Source organism: Homarus americanus, unplaced genomic scaffold (genome assembly GCF_018991925.1).
Source record: "Homarus americanus isolate GMGI-L3 unplaced genomic scaffold, GMGI_Hamer_2.0 scaffold46197, whole genome shotgun sequence".
Classification (NCBI taxonomy): Eukaryota; Metazoa; Arthropoda; class Malacostraca; order Decapoda; family Nephropidae; genus Homarus; species Homarus americanus.
Window position 1 is genome coordinate 6,978,494 of NW_024723050.1, and position 22,435 is coordinate 7,000,928.

Genomic DNA, 22,435 nt, shown 5'->3' on the forward strand with positions numbered 1-22,435 from the left:
CAGGAGGAGGGTCTATGACAGGAGCAGGTTCTATGATAGAAGGGAGGTCTATTACAGGTTCAGGTTCTATGACAGGAGGAGGGTCTATGACAGGAGCAGGTTGTACATGAGGGGGAAAAGAGGGTGCCCAGAAATGTCGTGGGCGTGGTGTTGCTGCCGGTGGTAACTGCGGGTGGACTGGTGCAGGCGTAGTTTGTTGATGGTGCTGCTGGGCTGGGGGCCCGACGGGTAAGGCGGCCGGTTTGACTCGGTCTATGCTGACGGTGTCATGTCTGCCATTCCGGATAATTGTCAGGAACTTTGCTGAACGGGTAACCACCTGGAAGGGTCCATCGTAGGGGCGTTGTAATGGGTTGCGGTGAGCATCATGCCTGACGAAAACATACTCGGCTGTGAGTAGTGCAGGAGGGATGTGTTCAGGGCGCCGAGTAGGCTGGCGTGGAGCAGTAGCTCTGAATGCAGAAACTGCTTGTCGTAGCTTTTGGAGTAAGTCGTGACGAACGGCTGGAGTGGTTTGGTTGGGATCAGGAGGGAGTGAGAAATCCCCGGGTAGCCGAAGGGGCTCGCCTAGTGTCAGATCTGCTGGGCTACAGTCCATATCCTCCTTGTGTGACGCACGGATGCCGAGGAGCACTAAGGGAAGCGCATCAGTCCAGCTGTAAGGGTCGTGCTGTGCCTTGAGTGCGTCCTTCAGCTGCCGGTGAAAACGTTCTACCATGCCGTTGGCTTGAGGGTGGTATGCTGTAGTGCGTTGTCTAGACGTGCCGAGGAACTGTAGGAGGTGCTGCCAGAGTTGTGACTCAAACTGTACTCCTCGGTCAGTGATTACGGTTGCGGGGGGGCCAAAACGGGAAACCCAACCGGACATGAAGGCGCGGACAGTAGTCTCTGCTGTAGCGTTGGGCATGGGAATTGCTTCTGTCCACCTGGTGAAACGGTCGATGCAGGTGAAGATGTAGGTGCTACCGTAGGATGATGGTAGAGATCCCACGCTGTCGAGGTGTACTACTTGAAAACGTCCTTTGGGAATAGGAAAGGCTTGTAAGGGGGCCCGTATGTGACGATGTATTTTGGAGGACTGGCAGGCCAGGCACTGGGCAGCCCATTTCTTAGTATCAGACTTGATGCCGGGCCAGACGACACGTTGCGTGAGAAGGCGCTGGGAGGCCCGCACACCCGGGTGGCTGAGACCATGGATGCGGTCGAAAACAGCGCGGCGGTGGACGTGAGGCACGAACGGTCTAGGCTGTCCACAGGATACGTCGCACCACAATTTTATCTTTGTGCCAGGAACAGGGAGTTCTTGGAGTATGAGGCCTGAGGGGGATGTCTTGTATGCTGCCAGGTCTTCGTCTTTCTCTTGAGCCGCGGCTAGCTGCCCATAATCAATGGGTGGAGATGAGGGAAGAATGGTGGATATACAACGAGAGAGGGCGTCGGCGATCTCGTTGTGGCTGCCTTTAATGTGTTGGACGTCGCTGGAGAACTCCGAGATGTAAGCCAAGTGGCGCAGGACACGAGGTGTATGTGACTGGGAAGCTGAAGCGAAGGCGTGGACGAGGGGCTTGTGATCAGTGAAGATGGTGAACTGACGGGCCTCGAGGAAGTGTTGGAAATGTCTGACAGCCAAGTATATGGCCAGGAGTTCTCGATCAAAAGCGCTGTACTTGAGGTGTGGTGGTTGAAGCCGTTGTGAGAAGAAAGCAACGGGCATGAAAATTCCGTTGATCTCCTGCTGTAAGACGGCGCCCACTGCAGTAGAAGAAGCGTCTGTTGTGAGAGTGGTCCGGGCGTTAGGTGCGGGGTGGGCCAGGAGGGTGAGGCGTGTGATGTGCTGTTTGATAGTGGTGAATGCCGTAGTAGCCTCTTGAGTCCACATGAGAGACTTGTGAGACTTCTTTGGGCGTCCCTTGAGAAGGTCGTGTAGGGGGGCTAGGACGGTGGCAGCTTTGTCAATGAAGCGGTGGTAGTAGTTGACTAAACCCAGGAACTCTCGGAGTTTCTTCGCCGTTTCAGGTTTGGGGAACTCCCTAATCGCGGTTATCTTCTGTGGTAGGGGTTGTATGCCACTGGGCGAGACTCTGTGACCGAGGAAATCGATGGCCGAGGTTCCAAAGACGCACTTAGCAGGATGAACTTTCATGTTGTTGTTCTGCAGGCGTTGGAGAAGGAGTTGTAGGTGGTGGCGGTGCTCGGCAGGCGTCGAAGATGCGACGAGGATGTCGTCAATGTAGATGGTGACAAAATCGAGGTCGCGAAGCATATGGTCCATGAACCTCTGGAAAGTCTGTGCTGCATTGCGTAAGCCAAAACTCATGAAAGTGTACTCGAAGAGTCCGAACGGAGTGGTGATGGCTGTCTTCTGGGTATCTGCCGGTGCTACTGGGATCTGGTGGAAGGCACGCTCCAAGTCGATCTTCGAGAAGATAGTCTTGCCATGAAGTTTGTGGTGAAAGTCCTGGACATGCGGAATAGGGTACCTGTCAGGTTTGGTGACGAGATTCAGGGCTCTGTAGTCGCCACACACCCTCCACTCGCCGGGTGTTCGCTTAGGAACCATGTGAAGAGGCGATGCCCAGGGACTCCTTGAAGGGCGAATGATGCCGTCTTGCAGTAGTTTGTTGAATTCTACTTTGGCTGTGTACAGGAGCTCAGGGCGCAGGCGGCGAGGGCGTGAAAAGACTGGTGGTCCTTTGGTTTCGATGTGGTGGAAAATTCCCGACGTAGGTGGTGGGGGTAGGGAGACTCGGGGTGAGAAAAGCTCCTTGAATTCGTCGAGCAGGGAGGAGAACTCGTTGGAAGGCGCAAGACAGGTGATAGTGTCGGTGTGTCTGGCACGAGAACCCTGGATCTTGCGTGCTGTAGGCTCATGGATGAGGCATAGATGACTTGGTTTGACGCCGAGCTTGTGGAAGGTGAGGAAGTCGAAACCAAGGATGGGTTGAGACACGTCTGCTATCACGAATAACCAACGCAGAGTCTTGGGCAGACCGAGGTCTAAGGCGAGGGTGCGTACGCCGTAGGAGGCGATGGAGGTACCGTTGGCAGCGAACAGGTTATACGAGGGTTGCTTTGACTTGTCTCGTAGTGAGGGAGGGATGAGGCAGACCGATGAACCGGTGTCGATGAGGAACTTCTTGCCGGAGGTGCGGTCAGTGACGCGCAGTAATGAGACGCCTGGAGGGACGGAGGCTGAGGCGTCTACCAGCCTCCGGTGTTGCCGTTTCCCGAATAGGTGCAATAGGGCTCACAGTTTCGAGCATTGCGGCCGTAAGTCTGGTGATACCAGCAGAGGGTAAATTTGTTGTGCTGGGGGTTGGCTGCTGTGTGTCGGAACTTGTAGGGCGTAGTGTGTGAGTCAGGAACCGGCGCAGCAGCGGGTATGGAGGAGCAGAACTGCTCAATGGTGTCCATCCTGCGGTTCAAAATTTGCAACAGGTCCTTGATGTCTTGTGAGGTATTGCTCGGCTGAGGGGTGTTGACCCGGCTTACAAGTTCGATGGTAGGTACTGGTGTGACCGTGGCGGCAAGGGGTGCAGCAGCGCACTCGTTAAAAATTCTATCTGCCGCGGTTGCATATAGTTCCGGTGTCGTAGAGTAATCTACTGCAGACAGGATGTTGCGTACTTCTGTGGGTAGCTTTTGTGCGTGAAGCTGGCGCAGGATAGAGTCGGGGAGTCTGTCTGTGTGACGGGAGTTCAGCCGACACATCTCCTCCCAGAGACGCCCCGGGGTTGAGTTCCCGAGGGAGGTAGAGGATAGATCTTGCAGGAGATTGGGGCTGGTCTGTTGATAACACGTCTTCAAGGCAGCCCGCAGGGTAGTGAATTTGTTGTGATCTGGAGGGTTGGAAATGGTTTGTGAGACCCGCGTGGCCACTTCCGTGGGTAAGGCACAGAGCAGGGCGCAATAATTTTGCCCGTCGGTCGCTCGTGAGCCGGCGAGGGCTGCTTCCACATGGTCAAGCCAGTCCTCGACGTTGTGGTTGAAAGTCGGCAGAGAGATCCGTCCGTCCTCCATCCTGTGTGAGTGCTTATCTCCGGGAGTCACCATTGTAGGGGTATCGAGATATTAATGTTGTCTAGCACTCAGGATGGAAGGAAACTCTAATGTGGTTTTCTTATATAATATAAGTTATATGATAGACAGTCTGGTGCTGGAGGTGCCGTCTGGTGAGGAGCTGCTCAGTAGAAAACGTTCGGTGAGTAGCGTGTTGAAGGAGGTAGATGTGCAGGAGCTTCGTTAGAGAAGATGTTGCCTGTTGCTGGCCTCCTGGTTGAATGAATGTTAACAGCGTGGAGCTTGCTGGAGGAGGTGTTGCTTGTTCAGGAAGATGGGCAGAATGAATCTCAATGGAGAGACAGAGCTTATATACCCAGCAGCAGCCGCCAGTCCTCTATGAATCATGTTGGGAAAACCCAGAAAGTCGCCGGTGACTAGTTTCGTTGCTAAGCAACCGTACCATCTGGCATCAGCTCTCGCTTGGTTGCTAGGAGACGCCAGCGCGTCGGAATGCGATGCGTAGTTGTAGGGGAGACGTCCACTACAATATCCATATTGCTAAGGCTGATAAGTCCAATGCTATTGTAATTTTGGATAAAAGCGACAATAATGATAAGATGAATTCATTACTAAGTGATGAAAGCACTTATTGTGAGCTTACAAAAGATCCCCTGGAAAATATTAATAAGTTATCTAATTCCAAAATGAAGGTGTTATTGAAAAAGAACCCCGATCTCATCAAACAGCTCTCTCAAATCAATCTCACTTGACCGTATATGTATGGATTGATCAAAACACATATGCTTAACACTCCATTACGTCCTATCGTGAGTTCTGTGGGTTCTGTTACGTACAAATTATCCAAGTGGTTGATTTGGATGCTATCCCCTCTTACAGGCCAAATATCTAATTCACATATACACAACAGCAGTGATTTAATTGATAAATTCAAGAAACACAATGAACCATGTGAATTAATAAGTTTTGATGTAAATTCACTTTTCACTAGAGTACCAGCGAAAGACCTACTTTCATTTCTTAAAGTTAAATTGCAACTGTTAGATTTGAGTAGTGAACATGATACTTTTCTCAATTTGATAGAGTTATGCGTTACTGACAATGTGTTTAGAGCAAATGGGACGTTTTACAAGCAAATATTTGGCATGCGCATGGGTAATTGTCTTTCTGCTCCTTTATCCTGTATTTATTTGGATTTTTTGAGGCTAGATTACAACCCAATATAGGGGACTTTATTCCTCCATGGTATAGATATGTAGATGATGTTCTTTGTCTTTGGCCTAGAAACAGTGACCCACTGGAATTTTAGACAAGCTTAATGATCTTGTCCCTAGTATTACATTCAAAATTAAAAGAGAAATAAATGGATCCCTTCCATTTCTTGATATGCTTATCATTAGAAATGGTCATAACTATAAATTTAAGGTGTACAGAAAGCCTACACAGGTAGACAGTTTCATACATATTTTTATCGAGTCACCTGGAATCTACCAAAATGTCAGTTTTTCTGCTATGTTTTTGAGATGTCTGCGTATTTGTGACGCTGGATTTATTGATGAAGAACTGAAACACATAAAGTCCATTGCACAAAAACTTGGGTACCCTTCATTGTTTGTTGATCATTGTTTTAAAAGGGCTAAAAAAATTATTTCATTCTATTCAAACCAGACAAATTCCTACATTTAAGAATATTTTGACTCTGCCTTATCGCAATGAATTTGTCCCGTTAGTTCAGTCACTTAAATTATGAAATATTAATGTTGTTTTTAAGTAGGACTCTACTATTACCAATGTATTAATCAAGAATAGCCCAACCTTGAATGTAAATGAAAGTGTTTATTGCATTCCATGTAGTAACTGTAATGGAAATTATGTAGGACAGACTGGGAAAGCATTGCAACTCCGAATTAAACAGCGCAAGTACAATATCAGAACAGCATCTGAAAGCAGTGCACTGTTCGTTCATGGTAGGAACGATAATCATCCCATGGATTGGGAAAACAGCTTAGGAGTGTACAAATCATCATGTGTCACAGAAAGACTTCTGGTTGAAGCTAGTTTGATTAGGGAATTGAATTCTATAAACCTTAGTGATGGTCAGTACAAAACTGATAATATGTCACACAAATTTATTTGTCAGTGGCCCAAGGTTAAAAATGCTTTTAAAGCATTGGAGTTAAATGTAGGATAGATGATTAATGTGTCCCATATTTTTTACCTGACTTAACTTGACTAGTCACGTCGCCTTTTCTCTTAAGCTCTTTTGCGTGTCTGGTGGTGATGGTATGTTGATTAGTGGATGTCATGTTTATGACCTGACCTCATGTTTAGTAAGGTCACCCTGTATAATTAACCCTCTTTCTGTCCATGTAATTCAGTTGCCTCTGAAGATGTCTTGAATAAAGACGAAAGCTAAGGTACTCCGTTGTTTCCATTTTCCCGTGAGATTTTATCAAGATTTATCTTATCCACGTTTTCATTGTGGATTTACATGAAATATATATATATATATATATATATATATATATATATATATATATATATATATATATATATATATATATATATATATATATATATATATATATATATATATATATATATATATATATATATATATATATATATATATATATATATATAAACTTTCAATTTAGACTTGTATATGTATATATATTGTTATAAATTTCTTATTACTTAACTTATCTCTAATTTTCGGTAGGTTTAAAAAAATGCACTTTCATAAATATTTAATTTAAATTTTATTTCATATACTAAAATTCGTAAAAAAATAAAAATAAACAGATGTCAAAATAACAAAAACAAAGACAAGAAACATCTATAAAAATATAAATTGCAACAGTTGTCAATACATTCTAAACAAAATAAAATCAAGATAAATAAAATATTACAGCTACTACTAAACATAAACACAAAAACATTAACTTTTAACAATATCAAATAAACACATGCAAGAAATCTGAAATAAAAAAACAGCCTATATAAAGCATTCATGCAGAAATTAGCCGAACAGCCAAGGTAAAAAAGCCAATATAACAAAAACAAAACTAGGATGCATCTAGAGCTCATGCAAAACCACTTCATCTGATTTTTTTGCTGTTATTTGTACATTTAAAATAATTCAGTATATTTAAAATATGAACACAACAAAAATATCATGGTGTAGATATAAGTTGGGGCAACTGATCATGAATCATGTAACCTTATTATAAGGACATGTAACCATAGTTTTTCAATATGCAATATGAACTACTGTACCTATTTCATAAATGCACAGAAAATGAAGTCAACTTTAGTTTTTATATTTATTCTTACCTTCTAAATTTTGGTCAGGGTCTGCATTAAAGCATAGTCTTGACTGTGCAGATGCCAAATAATTTCTTTTTGAGTAATGGTGACTGCATACATAGTAGCTTCTGTTTAGTTCTTCAAATGTTTTCCTCTTCAATGGTATGCTTTTTTCTTCTAGTATCCTCTGCCATCTACTGCATCTGAAGAAATCTATCCAGAATTACATAGTTACTAAAATTATAATAAGGAATATTACCTGCCCCTATCATCTTCCATGGAAATTGTTTAACTTTCAACATATTATACATCGATAATAAATAGGACTAATACAATCTTACTCTTAGTCTATTTCTTAGATATATTTACAATGCAGTGCTTACTTTTCTTTTGTCGTTGGGGAATCGATGGAATACGAAATCGGATGAGTATCCTTTCTCCGTTTGCAGATTAATTATGCACGGGTGTCCTTTACTTGTCATGCTGATAAGACCATTCATATGTACATATTGCGCTCGTGTGCGGATTCCGGTTGTCATTTTCAATATGTAAACTAGCAGATAACGCACTCCACTCTAGCGACATCTATCCGCCGCTCTACCAAATTTGTGCGTTCGTTCGTGTGTTAACCATTACATGTGAATGCCTGGGCTTCTTGTCTTCTCATAGCTATGAGACGACTATAGTCTTTGGCTTGAGTGTACTGTAGGATAAAAGCCCCTTAGGACAAAAACAATAATTTTTAAATAATTGTTTTAAACTTTATTATTAACAGTTTATGAACTCTTCTCTGACATGCAAAATATTACATTTATTATATCACAAGACTGCAATACCTAACCTAACAAATTTCGCACTGTAACTGAGGGGCTTTAGTCTAGGGGGCTTTTATTGATTCCGGACCTCGGGTCACTTATATGGTCCACTGAGGTGACGGAGGGTCACTTATGTGGTCCACTGAGATGAGGGAGGGTCACTTTTGAGGTCCACTAACTAACTGGGCTGCCCACCACGGCCCGACAATGTGGAAAACTTGCATGAATGCGTGGTAACGTTTCTCTATACATTCACGATAAAGGAGTATAGTAACCAAATATAATTTTCTACAGCATTGATCTCATAATTATATGTTTTTTATTATGATGTATTTTAATTTTGCTAACTTATTTGTGTATCAAGGTGCCAGGTGTGAATAGCTTCACCTGTTGGGACACTCCTGGTAACTATGTTAGGTAGGTGCCATGTTGTTACTCAGGTGACGAAGATGTTTGCGCTCGTACTGTAGAGGATGATGATGATGATGATGATTCAGTAAAATTGGCATACATGGTTACAACTGCATAAGCATGTTTATAAAATATGTGGGAGACACCCAGAGAAGACTTCCCACCAGCTGAGTAGCAACATGGCGCCTGGTTGGCCGAACTCTCACTATTTGCGGCTCTGTAGTTAAACTCGTGCTGTAAGAAGCTCCATCTATGGGTTGAAAATCCATACTGAACCAGAGGACTCACAGGGTTCGCTCCGGCGGTCCTTTCTGAATGCCGAGGACCCGAACTTTTTGATGTGACTGAGAACATGCATACATATACCAGCTGAATATCCGTTATAGCACAAATAATGTGCTCAAATAAGTTACAGTACATTACTTCTTATGTTTAGCTCGCTTAAAAGTTGAAGTGAATGATGTGTTATTTATTGTATTATGCTGTTGTTGACAATGTTGAAGCTACATAATGCGGTACCGTGTTACAATACGGTATTTCTGTTGTTTCAAGCATGATGTTGTAATAAGATAAATAAAGCCTCCAAGTGCCAAACTCTCGTGTTCTTAGCAAAACAGTGATATCAGCGGACACAGATATCGACAACCTATGTGTCTGATTTTTCAGAAACAGCCCAGATAAGCAGGTTTATATCCGGATCCCGTAGATTCGCCTTTTTTCGTAAAAAAGTGTGTAGCTTCAAATGTAGGTTAGGTTGATATATGAGCGATGGCGGTTGGGTGTAAACGGGGCTGCCTAGTATGAGCCAATAGGCACGCTGCAGTTTCCTCCCTTCTTATGTTCTCAAGATCTTCTATTAAACATGCAAGTGTACAGGGTATCAGAACAGGTCTGCCACTGCATGATGGAGCTCACTGACACTGTGATGAAGCTCACTGGCACTGTATGATGGAGCTCACTGGCACTGTATGATGAAGCTCACTGGCACTGTATGATGAAGCTCACTGGCACTGTATGATGAAGCTCACTGGCACTGTATGATGAAGCTCACTGGCACTGTATGATGAAGCTCACTGGCACTGTATGATGAAGCTCACTGCCACTGCATGATGGAGCTCACTGACACTGTGATGAAGCTCACTGGCACTGTATGATGGAGCTCACTGGCACTGTATGATGGAGCTCACTGGCACTGTATGATGAAGCTCACTGGCACTGTATGATGAAGCTCACTGGCACTGTATGATGAAGCTCACTGGCACTGTATGATGGAGCTCAGTGGCACTGTATAATGAAGCTCACTGATACTGTATGATGAAGCTCACTGGCACTGTATGATGAAGTTCACTGATACTGTATGATGAAGCTCACTGGCACTGTATGATGAATCTCACTGATATTGTATGATGGAGCTCACTGGCACTGTATGAAGCTCACTGGCACTATGATGAAGCTCACTGGCACTGTATAATGGAGCTTACTGGAACTGTATGATGAAGCTCACTGGCACTGTATGATGGAGCTCACTGGCACTATGATGAAGCTCACTGGCACTGTATGATGAAGCTCACTGGAACTGTATGATGAAACTCACTGGCACTGTATGATGGAGCTCACTGGCACTGTATGATGAAGCTCACTGGCGCTGCATGATGGAGCTCACTGATACTGTATTGTAATGAAGGGTTTTAACAGTAGGAAGTATAGAGAATATTTTTAGTAAGAGAGTAAAAGAGGGGAAGAATTTGGTAGCGTGGCCGTGTTAGTTATTTACACTGTCAATACACTTATCTTATCTTATATGTCAATACACATCTATTACGTTCTTAAGGACGACTTCTCAAACACCGCTTCGTTACAACTGTTTATCAATTACGGCAATGACATGGACACATTAATAACACCTTCTATCGAAGTTACTAGGACATTATATTTACGTTACTAGGACATCATATTACGTTACTAGACACTGATTCTCGGACACGAACATGAAATGAATACACTTCCCACGTAAGTAACTCATCCCATGGAAAGCTCTGACAAAAACTCACGTGACCTGGGGGAGGCCTAGCAGGTGGTCTTGGGTTGTCTCTATGGGAGACTGCTTAGCTGGCGCCGGAGGGAAGTCGGAGGGAAGTCGAGTCAGGAGGGAAGTCTTGCGTGACTCTCCTCCCGTGAGCGGGACTGGGCTGTGGTGGACCTCCTCCTCTGATCCCTCTGTGTGCCTGTCTCTCCCCGACTCTGTCTCTCTGACTCCCGTGAGGGAGGGCTACGACGTCCTATATATTGGGAGACGAGCCGTCAGGTTGAGCTGATCGGGGGGCGGGGGGGGGGGCGGCGAAGGGTTTCCTTACATTTGACCTCGATAATGTAGGGTCAGGTCTGGACTTTTTCTGAGACTAAAGTTGTTGTATATATTGAAGACAGGTGGCTTCTTCTGCTGACTGGGTGCCGGGTGATTTGTAACCCCTTGACTTGACCCCGCTAATATAAGGTCAGGACTGGACTGTTTCTGAGATGTAAGCTGTGGTCTGACAACCCATCACTACAGTATGATGAAGCTCACTGGCACTGTATGAAACTCACTGGCACTGTATGATGAAACTCACTGGCACTGTATGATGAAGCTCACTGATACTGCATGATGAAGCTCACTGGCACTGTATGATGAAGCTCACTGGCATTGTAAGATGGAGCTCATTGGCACTGTATAATGAAGGTCAATGATACTGTATGATGAAGCTCACTGGCACTGCATGATGAAGCTCACTGATACTGTATGATGAAACTCACTGACACTGTATGATGGAGCTCACTGGCACTGTATGATGAAGCTCACTGATACTGTATGATGAAGCTCACTGGCACTGTATGGAGCTCACTGGCATTGTATGATGGAGCTCACTGGCACTGTATGATGCTTTGGCACTGTATGATGGAGGCTCACTGGCACTGTATGATGGAGCTCACTGGCACTGTATATGAGTGGAGCTCACTGATACTGTATGATGAAGCTCACTGGCACTGTATGATGGGAAACTCACTGGCACTGTATGATGAAGCTCACTGGCACTGTATGATGGAGCTCACTGGCACTGTATGATGGAGCTCACTGGCGCACTGTATGATGGACTCCACTGGCACTGTATGATGGAGCTCACTGGCACTGTATGATGGAGCTCACTGATGCGTATGATGAAGCTCACTGGCGCTGCATGATGGAGCTCACTGATACTGTATGATGGAGCTCCACTGATACTGTATGATGAAGCTCAATGGCACTGTATGATGGAGCTCCACTGGCACTGTATGATGGAGCTCGCTGATACTGTATGATGAAGCTCACTGGCGCTGCATGATGGAGCTCACTGATGCTGGCCCTTGATGGAGCTCACTGGCACTGTATGATGGAGCTCACTGGCACTGTATGATGGAGCTCACTTTGTGCACAACATGATGATGGAGCTCACTGACACTGTGATGAAGCTCACTGGCACTGTATGATGGAGCTCACTGGCACTGTATGATGGAGCTCACTGGCACTGTATGATGAAGCTCACTGGCACTGTATGATGAAGCTCACTGGCACTGTATGATGAAGCTCACTGGCACTGTATGATGGAGCTCAGTGGCACTGTATAATGAAGCTCACTGATACTGTATGATGAAGCTCACTGGCACTGTATGATGAAGTTCACTGATACTGTATGATGAAGCTCACTGGCACTGTATGATGAATCTCACTGATATTGTATGATGGAGCTCACTGGCACTGTATGAAGCTCACTGGCACTATGATGAAGCTCACTGGCACTGTATAATGGAGCTTACTGGAACTGTATGATGAAGCTCACTGGCACTGTATGATGGAGCTCACTGGCACTATGATGAAGCTCACTGGCACTGTATGATGAAGCTCACTGGAACTGTATGATGAAACTCACTGGCACTGTATGATGGAGCTCACTGGCACTGTATGATGAAGCTCACTGGCGCTGCATGATGGAGCTCACTGATACTGTATTGTAATGAAGGGTTTTAACAGTAGGAAGTATAGAGAATATTTTTAGTAAGAGAGTAAAAGAGGGGAAGAATTTGGTAGCGTGGCCGTGTTAGTTATTTACACTGTCAATACACTTATCTTATCTTATATGTCAATACACATCTATTACGTTCTTAAGGACGACTTCTCAAACACCGCTTCGTTACAACTGTTTATCAATTACGGCAATGACATGGACACATTAATAACACCTTCTATCGAAGTTACTAGGACATTATATTTACGTTACTAGGACATCATATTACGTTACTAGACACTGATTCTCGGACACGAACATGAAATGAATACACTTCCCACGTAAGTAACTCATCCCATGGAAAGCTCTGTCAAAAACTCACGTGACCTGGGGGAGGCCTAGCAGGTGGTCTTGGGTTGTCTCTATGGGAGACTGCTTAGCTGGCGCCGGAGGGAAGTCGGAGGGAAGTCGAGTCAGGAGGGAAGTCTTGCGTGACTCTCCTCCCGTGAGCGGGACTGGGCTGTGGTGGACCTCCTCCTCTGATCCCTCTGTGTGCCTGTCTCTCCCCGACTCTGTCTCTCTGACTCCCGTGAGGGAGGGCTACGACGTCCTATATATTGGGAGACGAGCCGTCAGGTTGAGCTGATCGGGGGGCGGGGGGGGGGGGGCGGCGAAGGGTTTCCTTACATTTGACCTCGATAATGTAGGGTCAGGTCTGGACTTTTTCTGAGACTAAAGTTGTTGTATATATTGAAGACAGGTGGCTTCTTCTGCTGACTGGGTGCCGGGTGATTTGTAACCCCTTGACTTGACCCCGCTAATATAAGGTCAGGACTGGACTGTTTCTGAGATGTAAGCTGTGGTCTGACAACCCATCACTACAGTATGATGAAGCTCACTGGCACTGTATGAAACTCACTGGCACTGTATGATGAAACTCACTGGCACTGTATGATGAAGCTCACTGATACTGCATGATGAAGCTCACTGGCACTGTATGATGAAGCTCACTGGCATTGTAAGATGGAGCTCATTGGCACTGTATAATGAAGGTCAATGATACTGTATGATGAAGCTCACTGGCACTGCATGATGAAGCTCACTGATACTGTATGATGAAACTCACTGACACTGTATGATGGAGCTCACTGGCACTGTATGATGAAGCTCACTGATACTGTATGATGAAGCTCACTGGCACTGTATGGAGCTCACTGGCATTGTATGATGGAGCTCACTGGCACTGTATGATGAAGCTCACTGGCACTGTATGATGGAGCTCACTGCCACTGTATGATGAAGCTCACTGGCACTGTATGAAGGAGCTCACTGGCACTGTACGATGGAGCTCACTGATACAGTATGATGAAGCTCAATGGCACTGTATGCTGAAGCTCACTGATATTGTACGATGGAGCTCACTGATACTGTATGACAGGGCTCACTGGCACTATATATCAGCTCACTGGCACTATATAACAGCTCACTGGCACTATATAACAGCTCACCGGGACTATATAACAGCTTACTGGCTCTATATAACAGCTCACTGGCACTATATAACAGCTCACTGGCACTCTATGATGAAGCTCACTGACATTGTACGATGGAGCTCACTGACACTATATAATATAATTCACTGGCACTTTATGATGCAACTCATTGGCACTATGTATCACTGTGTATCACGGAGCTCACTGGCACAATGTATAATGGAGCTGGATGGCACTATGTTTAATGGTACTCACTGGCACTGTATGATAGAGATCACTGGCTCATTATATAATGGAGCTGACTGGCACTGTATGATAGAGTTCACTGGCATTGTATGATAGAGCTCACTGGCGCTATATATAATGGAGCTCACTGGCCCTGTATGATGGAGCTCACTGGCGCTATATATAATGGAGCTCACTGGCCCTGTATGATGGAGCTCACTGGCGCTATATATAATGGAGCTCACTGGCACTGTATACTAGAACTCACTGGCGCTATATATAATCTAGCTCACTGGCACTGTATGATAGAGCTCACTGGCACTATATATAATGGCGCTGACTGGCACTGTTTATGGTGGAGCTGACTGGCACTATGTTTAATGGTACTCACTGGCACTGTATGATAGAGCTCACTTGCACTATATAAATTGGAGCTCACTGGCACTATATATAATGGAGCTCACTGGCACTGTATGGTAGAGCTCACTGGCACTATATATAATGGAGCTCACTGGCACTGTATGATAGAGCTCACTGGCACTATATACAATGGAGCTCACTGGCACTATATATAATGGAGCTCACTGGCACTATATATAATGGAGGTCACTGGCACTATATATAATGGAGCTCACTGGCACTATATATAATGGAGCTCACTGGCACTATATATAATGGAGCTCACTGGCACTATATATAATGGAGCTCACTGGCGCTAAACAGACTGTGGCCTACACAACAAAGGTTCAATTAAATAAACAAGGAAGTTGGAGAAAATTATATTCAGTATAATTATTTAACACGCGCTTTGTTTACCAGTGACTGAGGTAAAGTTGATTTATTGTGCTAAAATATGTACTGGAGATTTATAGTACTGGTGGTATTGCTGTAAGACATTTATATAGTACTGGTGGTGTTGCTGTAAGACATTTATATAGTACTGGTGGTGTTGCTGTAAGACATTTATATAGTACTGGTGGTGTTGCTGGAAGACATTTGTATAGCACGGTTGGTGTTGCTATAACATCAGGCTTACAAGAAATTACACATGTGTCCCATGTAACCTGAACTGTGGTTGTTATAACATTGGTGTTTAAAGTTGTGACAAGATAGGTTGTACAGTGTGGTTGATGGGTGTGGGACAGCACAGATGGTGGGTATCAACATGTTTATGTTCTCATCATTTACAAACACTATACCACAAGTCTTTATCCGACACTCAGAATATATACATATATTTATATATATATATATATATATATTTGTTAGATATTATGACAAATCACCATTACACTCCAGTAGTCGTACAATAGTGCGATGTTCTATTCTCGTTCCTGAAGTGTTCTCCAGTCATATTTAATGACGTACTCAGTGTATAATTTCTTCGTTTAGTTTAATGTTTCTTCCATTACATATAAAACTCCTGAGTGCTTTATACCATAACAATTATATAGGATCATGTTGCCATAAGTTATGTACTACATCTATGGTAGTAAAGAACAAGACACAAGTAAGTGTATCACACCATCCGTGCCACCAGTCTAGGATGGCGTGTTGACAGTTGTTGTTGTGTCAGGCTGTGGGTCTTGGTCTTAGACATATATCCGAGTCCTCAGGTCAGGTCAGGTCAGGTCGTACCCTGTTTGCTCTATTCACATCCACCACAGTTATAGGAGTTGGCATTGATGGTCTTGATGGGAGAGTCGCAGATTGCTGGTCGTATCTTGAGCTGTAGCTTGGAGACCCTCACCACACTGTTGTAGTAGCAGGTGTAGTTGAGGCCCTGGTTGTAGGGCGAGGTGGGATTGTTGTAGCGGCAGTTATAGTACCACCAACCTCCACCCTTTACAGACGCACAGTTACCTGTCCATGAGATTAATACATCAGTCTGACTACACACTACTTAACTGGACCTATACTTGATGAGGGGCTGGATAATCACTGGTAACTCAAAAATCTCATTAATAAAAAAAACACAGTCCTCGGCTCTTTATTCGTTTGGTGAATATGACTTAGAAAGCTTCAACCATCTCCGCGTGGACGGTACAGGACGTCTGGGAAAACTGTTTATAACTTGGATATTTATGTGTGAATATATTATGATAAAGTAAGAATCTATTTTCTTATTTCTCATCACTGTGTAAATCATTCATCTGTCTGTCTTCCGTAGAAACGTACGAATGATCACTTTAGTATTAAAGATCATAAACGTACGTAAAATTATCGTCACCGCGCCATCATACACAAAATCTCAGTAATTTTACAACACATGATTATGTTGATCCAGAAAAAATTCTTCAGATTTTCAAAACAATATAATTGGTATCAACCATTGAACTCTGGGTGTAAGATGCAGGCACTCGTTGGTCGTTATGCTCTTGCTCGACCATGTAGTCTACCATGTCTTGAATGAACTGAATTTATTGAGATGCTTTTGTGTAAATCAAATTTTCTGTTCTACATTTACATCTCCTAGTTTATTCAGTTATCATTTCCTCGCTGATTGTAATTGTATGCTTAAGTTAATTTGAATCAACTTGAGAACGCAACTTAAATATTATTCCCAGATTTACGATATAAGATCTAAACCAATATAACCTCCATCTTACAGTTTAAACAGTCTCTACTCTGCATCGAGTGATCACACAAGTCTACCTTTAGTATCTTGTGAAGCGTCTTTCTCGGTACAATATTATATGGAAGATATTAAAGTAACAAAAGTTGCTAACATACCGCTATAGGAGTCGTAGTCGCGGTCATAGGTAGTGAAGGATGAACTTCCGGAGTAGAAGCAGTGGCTGGACACAGTTCCTGATGAGCTGCCGGTCCTTGTCACTCTGTATCTGTAAAAGTGAAACAAGTACATTACGTAAGAGTAATCTCTGTATTTGTAGCAGTAAGCCATGTACAACTTGTATCTATATCATAAAATCATTAATACATGTGCAGGGGAACATAAACTACAAACACTTGTCTTTCTGAACTATATGGACCTCATAATATTGACCATACTTTTCCAGTAATACACAATGCCAGAAGTACAAGACAGCAGCGACACACATGATGATGCAGTCACCATTAAGCACGATAATCAAACAAAGCTGCAAGCTTGCTTAGTAGGAAGGAAGACTTATAATTCATAAACAATACGAAGTGCAAGTAATGTACAAGGAAAAAGATCAGAGGAAGGGAGTTGTTCGGGTAAGAAGGGCAAAGGCTAAAATTAAATAATGGAATATATTCATATGTGTATTGTTTCAACAGAACATTGTTGACCAGCGGTAGTGGCAATTGGATACTATTTCTACCACAGCGTGTTGTACACCACGGCAGTTCTTGCAATTGGCCCTAAAACAGATTTAGGATGATGGTTTGAATTTCAACCGACATCTCACGAAAAATTTGATGTGATAATAAGGAAAAGAATTTACTGAATGCTGTGAATGGCGAGAAGGGGATAAAAAGTAATGGCTAGTGCTACTTGTAAACAGGGTTGTGCCCTTTTGTGGGCCGAGTTAGAGAGGGCCAAGGAAGAAATCTTGAAATTAAAAGAAGAGATGGCGAGGATGAAGGAAGAAACGAGACAAGAAAACCGGTGTCTGACGAAAAATCAGGCGAATGGAAGGTTGTGAGGAGAGGGACGACCAAGCTGGTGGTGAAAAAATGCACCCGGGTAGTAAAAAACCCACCAAGGATACGTCAACAACAGCTAAGTGTACCAATTCTTTCAGTCCTTAGATAGATGAATTGGACGTTAGTATAGTCAGGGACAGGACTGACAAAAAGGTAGGAAAACTTTAATTGTTGGCGACTCGCAGGTACAGTACTTGGACAGAGTTTTTTGTGGTAAAAATAAAAATAGGATGAGGGTGTGTTTGCCAGGCGCTGGGATGGGGGATATAGTTGACAGGATGGACAATATCTTATCTGGTAATGGGAACAACCCATTATCTGCCTCAGTGTAGGAGGCAATGATATTGGCAGGTGTAGGAGTGAGGAGCTTCTTGAGAAGTTCAAGGCAGCCATAGATCGTATTAGGACTAAGGGAGGGATCCCTATCAAATGTGGTGTCCTGCCTAGAAGGAGAGTTGGCAATGAATGGTTGTCAAGGGCAGTTGGTGTCAACGGCCGTCTTGACAGATATTGCAGTCAATATCAGTCCCATTCATTGACAACTGGGACAACTTCTACGACAGAAGGGACTTTTATGCTAGGGATGGGGTGCACCTGTCTAGGGATGGGGTGGCAACCCTGGCTGGATCTCTCGAGAGGGCAGTTCAAAAGATATCAAAGTCCTTAAACTGCTAGGGGAACATATGAGCACGGGAGTGGAAGAGACTGCAGTGGGAGCGGGTAAACAAAGTGAAAGGTTACAGGGAAAGGGTGTTAGGAATGATGACAAAACTAAATTAGACAGGGAGTTAAAACCTAAACGCGACAAAGAGAGGACTCAGAACACGACTAACTTAAAAGTCTACTATGCAAACAGTAGAAGTATGCGAAACAAAATGGATGATATTACGGCCTTGGTATGTACCGAAAAAATCGATATACTAGCATTCACTGAAACATGGATAAACCTAGACTCACGTGAGTTACCTGTCGAATACCAAACTGCAGGTTACAAATTATTCCATACAGATAGGCAGATTAGGAAAGGAGGCAGAGTAGCAATCTCTGTCAGGGATAATCTGAAGTTTGAAATAAATAAGGAAATAAAAACTAAGCGGAATACAGAAACAATTTGGATAGAATTAATCGATAGTAGGGAAAAATTAATCACAGGAGTAATATATAGACCTCCCAATCTTGATAGAGTTAATGAGCGACTTATTTGGGATGAAATGCGCAGGGCTTCCATACACAGCAAAGTCTGTATAGTAGGCGACTTTAACTTTAGCCAAATAGATTGGATTGACCTTACAAGTAATCAGAATCAGAGGATTTTCTTGAAAGGATCCAGGACTGTTTCCTAAGTCAACAATATAACTGAACCCACCCGGGGTAATAATATACTTGATTTAGTTCTGTTGAACAGAGAAAACCTCATTAGTAATGTCGAGGTAGGGAACGAACTTGCAAACAGCGATCACAAAAAAATTAGATTCCAGTAAGATTTTCAGGGCAGCTGTAAGGAAAATTCCATGAAAGTCCCAGATTTCAGAAGGGCAAACTTTGATAGTTTGAAGAGGCAGTTGAGAGAAGGGGTATCACATTTGGGGGTGAACTACATGACCTCACATGATATGACCTACAATGTACCCACAGAGGGAGAACTCACCCTACCCGGAGACCTGATGGTTGAGACTGACCTGATAACGAGATCTGAGGTTGCCGAGTTCCACGACAATTTAAATAATGAGTTACTTATTGCACAAAGGCAAAACATACCATCCAAAGAACTCAGATCAAACAACAATGACCTTAAATGGATAAATAATTACTTAAAGAACATTATTGGTCAAAGGAAGGCTATAGGTAGGAGGATAAATCGTGGCGAAGTTTACCTCCGAAATTATTATAAGGTATTGGCCGGTAGGGTTAAGACCGAGATAAGAAAAGCAAAGAGGAATAATGAGCTGAGGATAGCAAGGGAGGCGAAGTCAAGCCTCAAGGGATTCTATCAAATGTATCAAACTAAAACACGAGAAAAGATTGGACCAATATAGTCAGATACCAGCTAGCTAACTGATAACGATGGAGAAATGAGCAATAATCTGAATAAATATTTTTCAACAGTTTTCACCACAGAAAATTTTAACATGATACCCGAAGTACCGATTCTATACAGAGATAGTGGAGAAAACAAATTAAACGAGATAGTAGTGACTAGTAACGATGTTAGTAAGCAAATAGACAAACTAAAGCCTAATACGTCACCTGGTCCTGATGAGATATTTGCCAGAGTATTAAAGGAATGTAAGGAAGAGCTTAGTACGCCCTTAGCAAAATTGTTTAACATGTCCTTAAAAACAGGTGTAGTACCAGAATCCTGGAGGATAGGGAATGTAATACAGATTTTCAAGAAGGGAGATAGATCACTATCCTCTAACTATCGTCCAATCAGTCTAACATCAATTGTAGGCAAATTACTGGAAGCAATCATTTCAAACTCTATTCGAAATAACGTGGAGAAGCACAAGTTGATCAATGATTCCCAGCATGGCTTCACAAGCGGGCGTTCATGTCTAACTAATCTATTAACATTCTTTTCATCAGTTAACGAATCAGTGGACGAGGGGCACAATTATGATGTGGTATATCTCGACTTTAGCAAAGCCTTCGACAGAGTTCCCCACGAAAGATTAATAAGAAAAGTAGAGGCTCATGGCATTAAAGGTGATATTCTAAAATGGATTAGACCGTGGTTAAAGGACAGGAAACAGCGAGTGAGCATTAACGGCACTAAATCCGATTGGACCAACGTCACTAGTGGAGTTTCCCAAGGCTCAATACTTGGACCATTATTATTTATTATATACATAAACGACATAGATATCGGCATAGACAGCAACATAAGTAAATTTGCTGATGACACTAAAATAGGACGTGTTATTAAATCTGACGAGGACTCAGCAAAACTACAGGAAGATCTAAACAAATTTTTCGAATGGTCTGAAAAATGGCAGATGAAATTCAATGTGGACAAATGTAAAGTATTTTGTATAGGAGATGTAAACAGGGAAACCAGATTCCAGATGAACAACGATGTTATTGAGAAATCCGACTGCGAGAGAGATTTAGGAGTAATAATAAGTAGAAATCTTAATCCAAGTAAACAATGTGTATTTTCTCGAAACAATGCTAATAAAGTACTTGGGTTCATACAAAGGAGTGTTAGTTACAAGACTAGAGAGGTCATCCTAAAACTATATCTTGGGCTTGTGAGACCTCACTTGGCTTACACAGTTCAATTCTGGTCACCGTATTACAGAATGGATATAGAATCCTTGGAAAGAATTCAGAGGAGAATGACAAGACTAATCCCGGGCATTAGGAACCTTGAGTACAGAGACAGGTTAAAGTATCTTAATTTGCACTTCCTCGAGAGACGTAGAGCAAGGGGCGAAATGATAGAGGTGTATAAATGGAAGTCAGGGCTAAACAAAGGGGACATTACAAAGGTACTCAAAATATCCAATCAGTAGCGAACTCGTAACAATGGTTTTAAATTAGACAAATTTAGATTTAGGCGCGAAATAGGTAAACATCGGTTTGGAAATAGAGTAGTGGATGAGTGGAAAAAGTTAACATATATCATCATTAACTTGGATACGCTGGATAGCTTCAAACATAGGTTGGATGCTTATATGAGCAATAGGGGCTGGGTATAAATGGGATTGCCCAGTATGGGCCAATAGGCCCGCTGCAGTTTCCTCCATTCTTATGTTCGTATGTTCTCAAGTGTAGGGCGAATTTTAAATAGGAATAAGGAAGATTGGGACTCACTACCTAACACGTGAGAGCAGTAGTACCTGAGAAAACAAACTAGGATTTAGTACAGCGTGAGCACCTTGAAGGGTGAAACACAGCCTAAGGCCTTTTTTCGTTTCTAATATTTTTAATATGCGTTAATTTTACGAGATTGTGATTATTTTCTCTTGTTGAGATTTATATGAAAGATGACCTGTGTGAGTCATGTTAAAGAGGAACTAATTATATTCGTCTTGCCTTTGAGAAATTATAAGCAATTACCTTTTTTGTCCATTAAAAGTTACGGGGTTAGCGATACCTGTACAAGTATCATTTAAATGACCAACAGTTTACCACTGTATGATGCGTATGGCAGTGGGAGAGACTGTTCTGAAGGTTGATTTGACTCGTATACAAGTTGATACACAACCGGATAACCGGGAGAAGGTAACACTGAGCCCCTCTCCCTTACGGTAGTAGGAGAAAACGTCCCAAACTAGAACGGCCCCACTCTAACCAAAACGGCCCCACCCTGTGACCAAAACGGCCTAACTCTAACCTAACCAGAAGTGGCAACTGTCAAATGTAAACGATGTAAACATTGGACCAAACAAACAGTTGCCACTTCTCGTTAGTTACCCAGCCAACTCAGACTGTCAACATGGCTGCTTTTATGCTCAGTTTTAGTTAGGTTAGGTTAGGTTAGGTTAGAGTTCGGCCGTTTTGGTAA

The 22,435-nt window shown here is 43.1% G+C and overlaps 1 protein-coding gene across 1 annotated transcript in view; it reads right to left on the reverse strand.

Moving 5' to 3' along the window:
- Positions 1-15,055: 15,055 nt before the first annotated feature.
- Positions 15,056-22,435, reverse strand: part of LOC121863317 (techylectin-5A-like) — a 49,669-nt gene continuing 42,289 nt past the window's right edge. Inside the window, exons 8-9 of the mRNA XM_042361936.1 lie at positions 17,026-17,135; positions 15,056-16,155 (exon numbers count right to left, since the gene is read on the reverse strand). Coding sequence (XP_042217870.1) covers positions 15,941-16,155; positions 17,026-17,135 — 325 coding nt within the window. The 3' untranslated portion in view covers positions 15,056-15,940. The remainder of the gene's footprint in view (positions 16,156-17,025; positions 17,136-22,435) is intronic.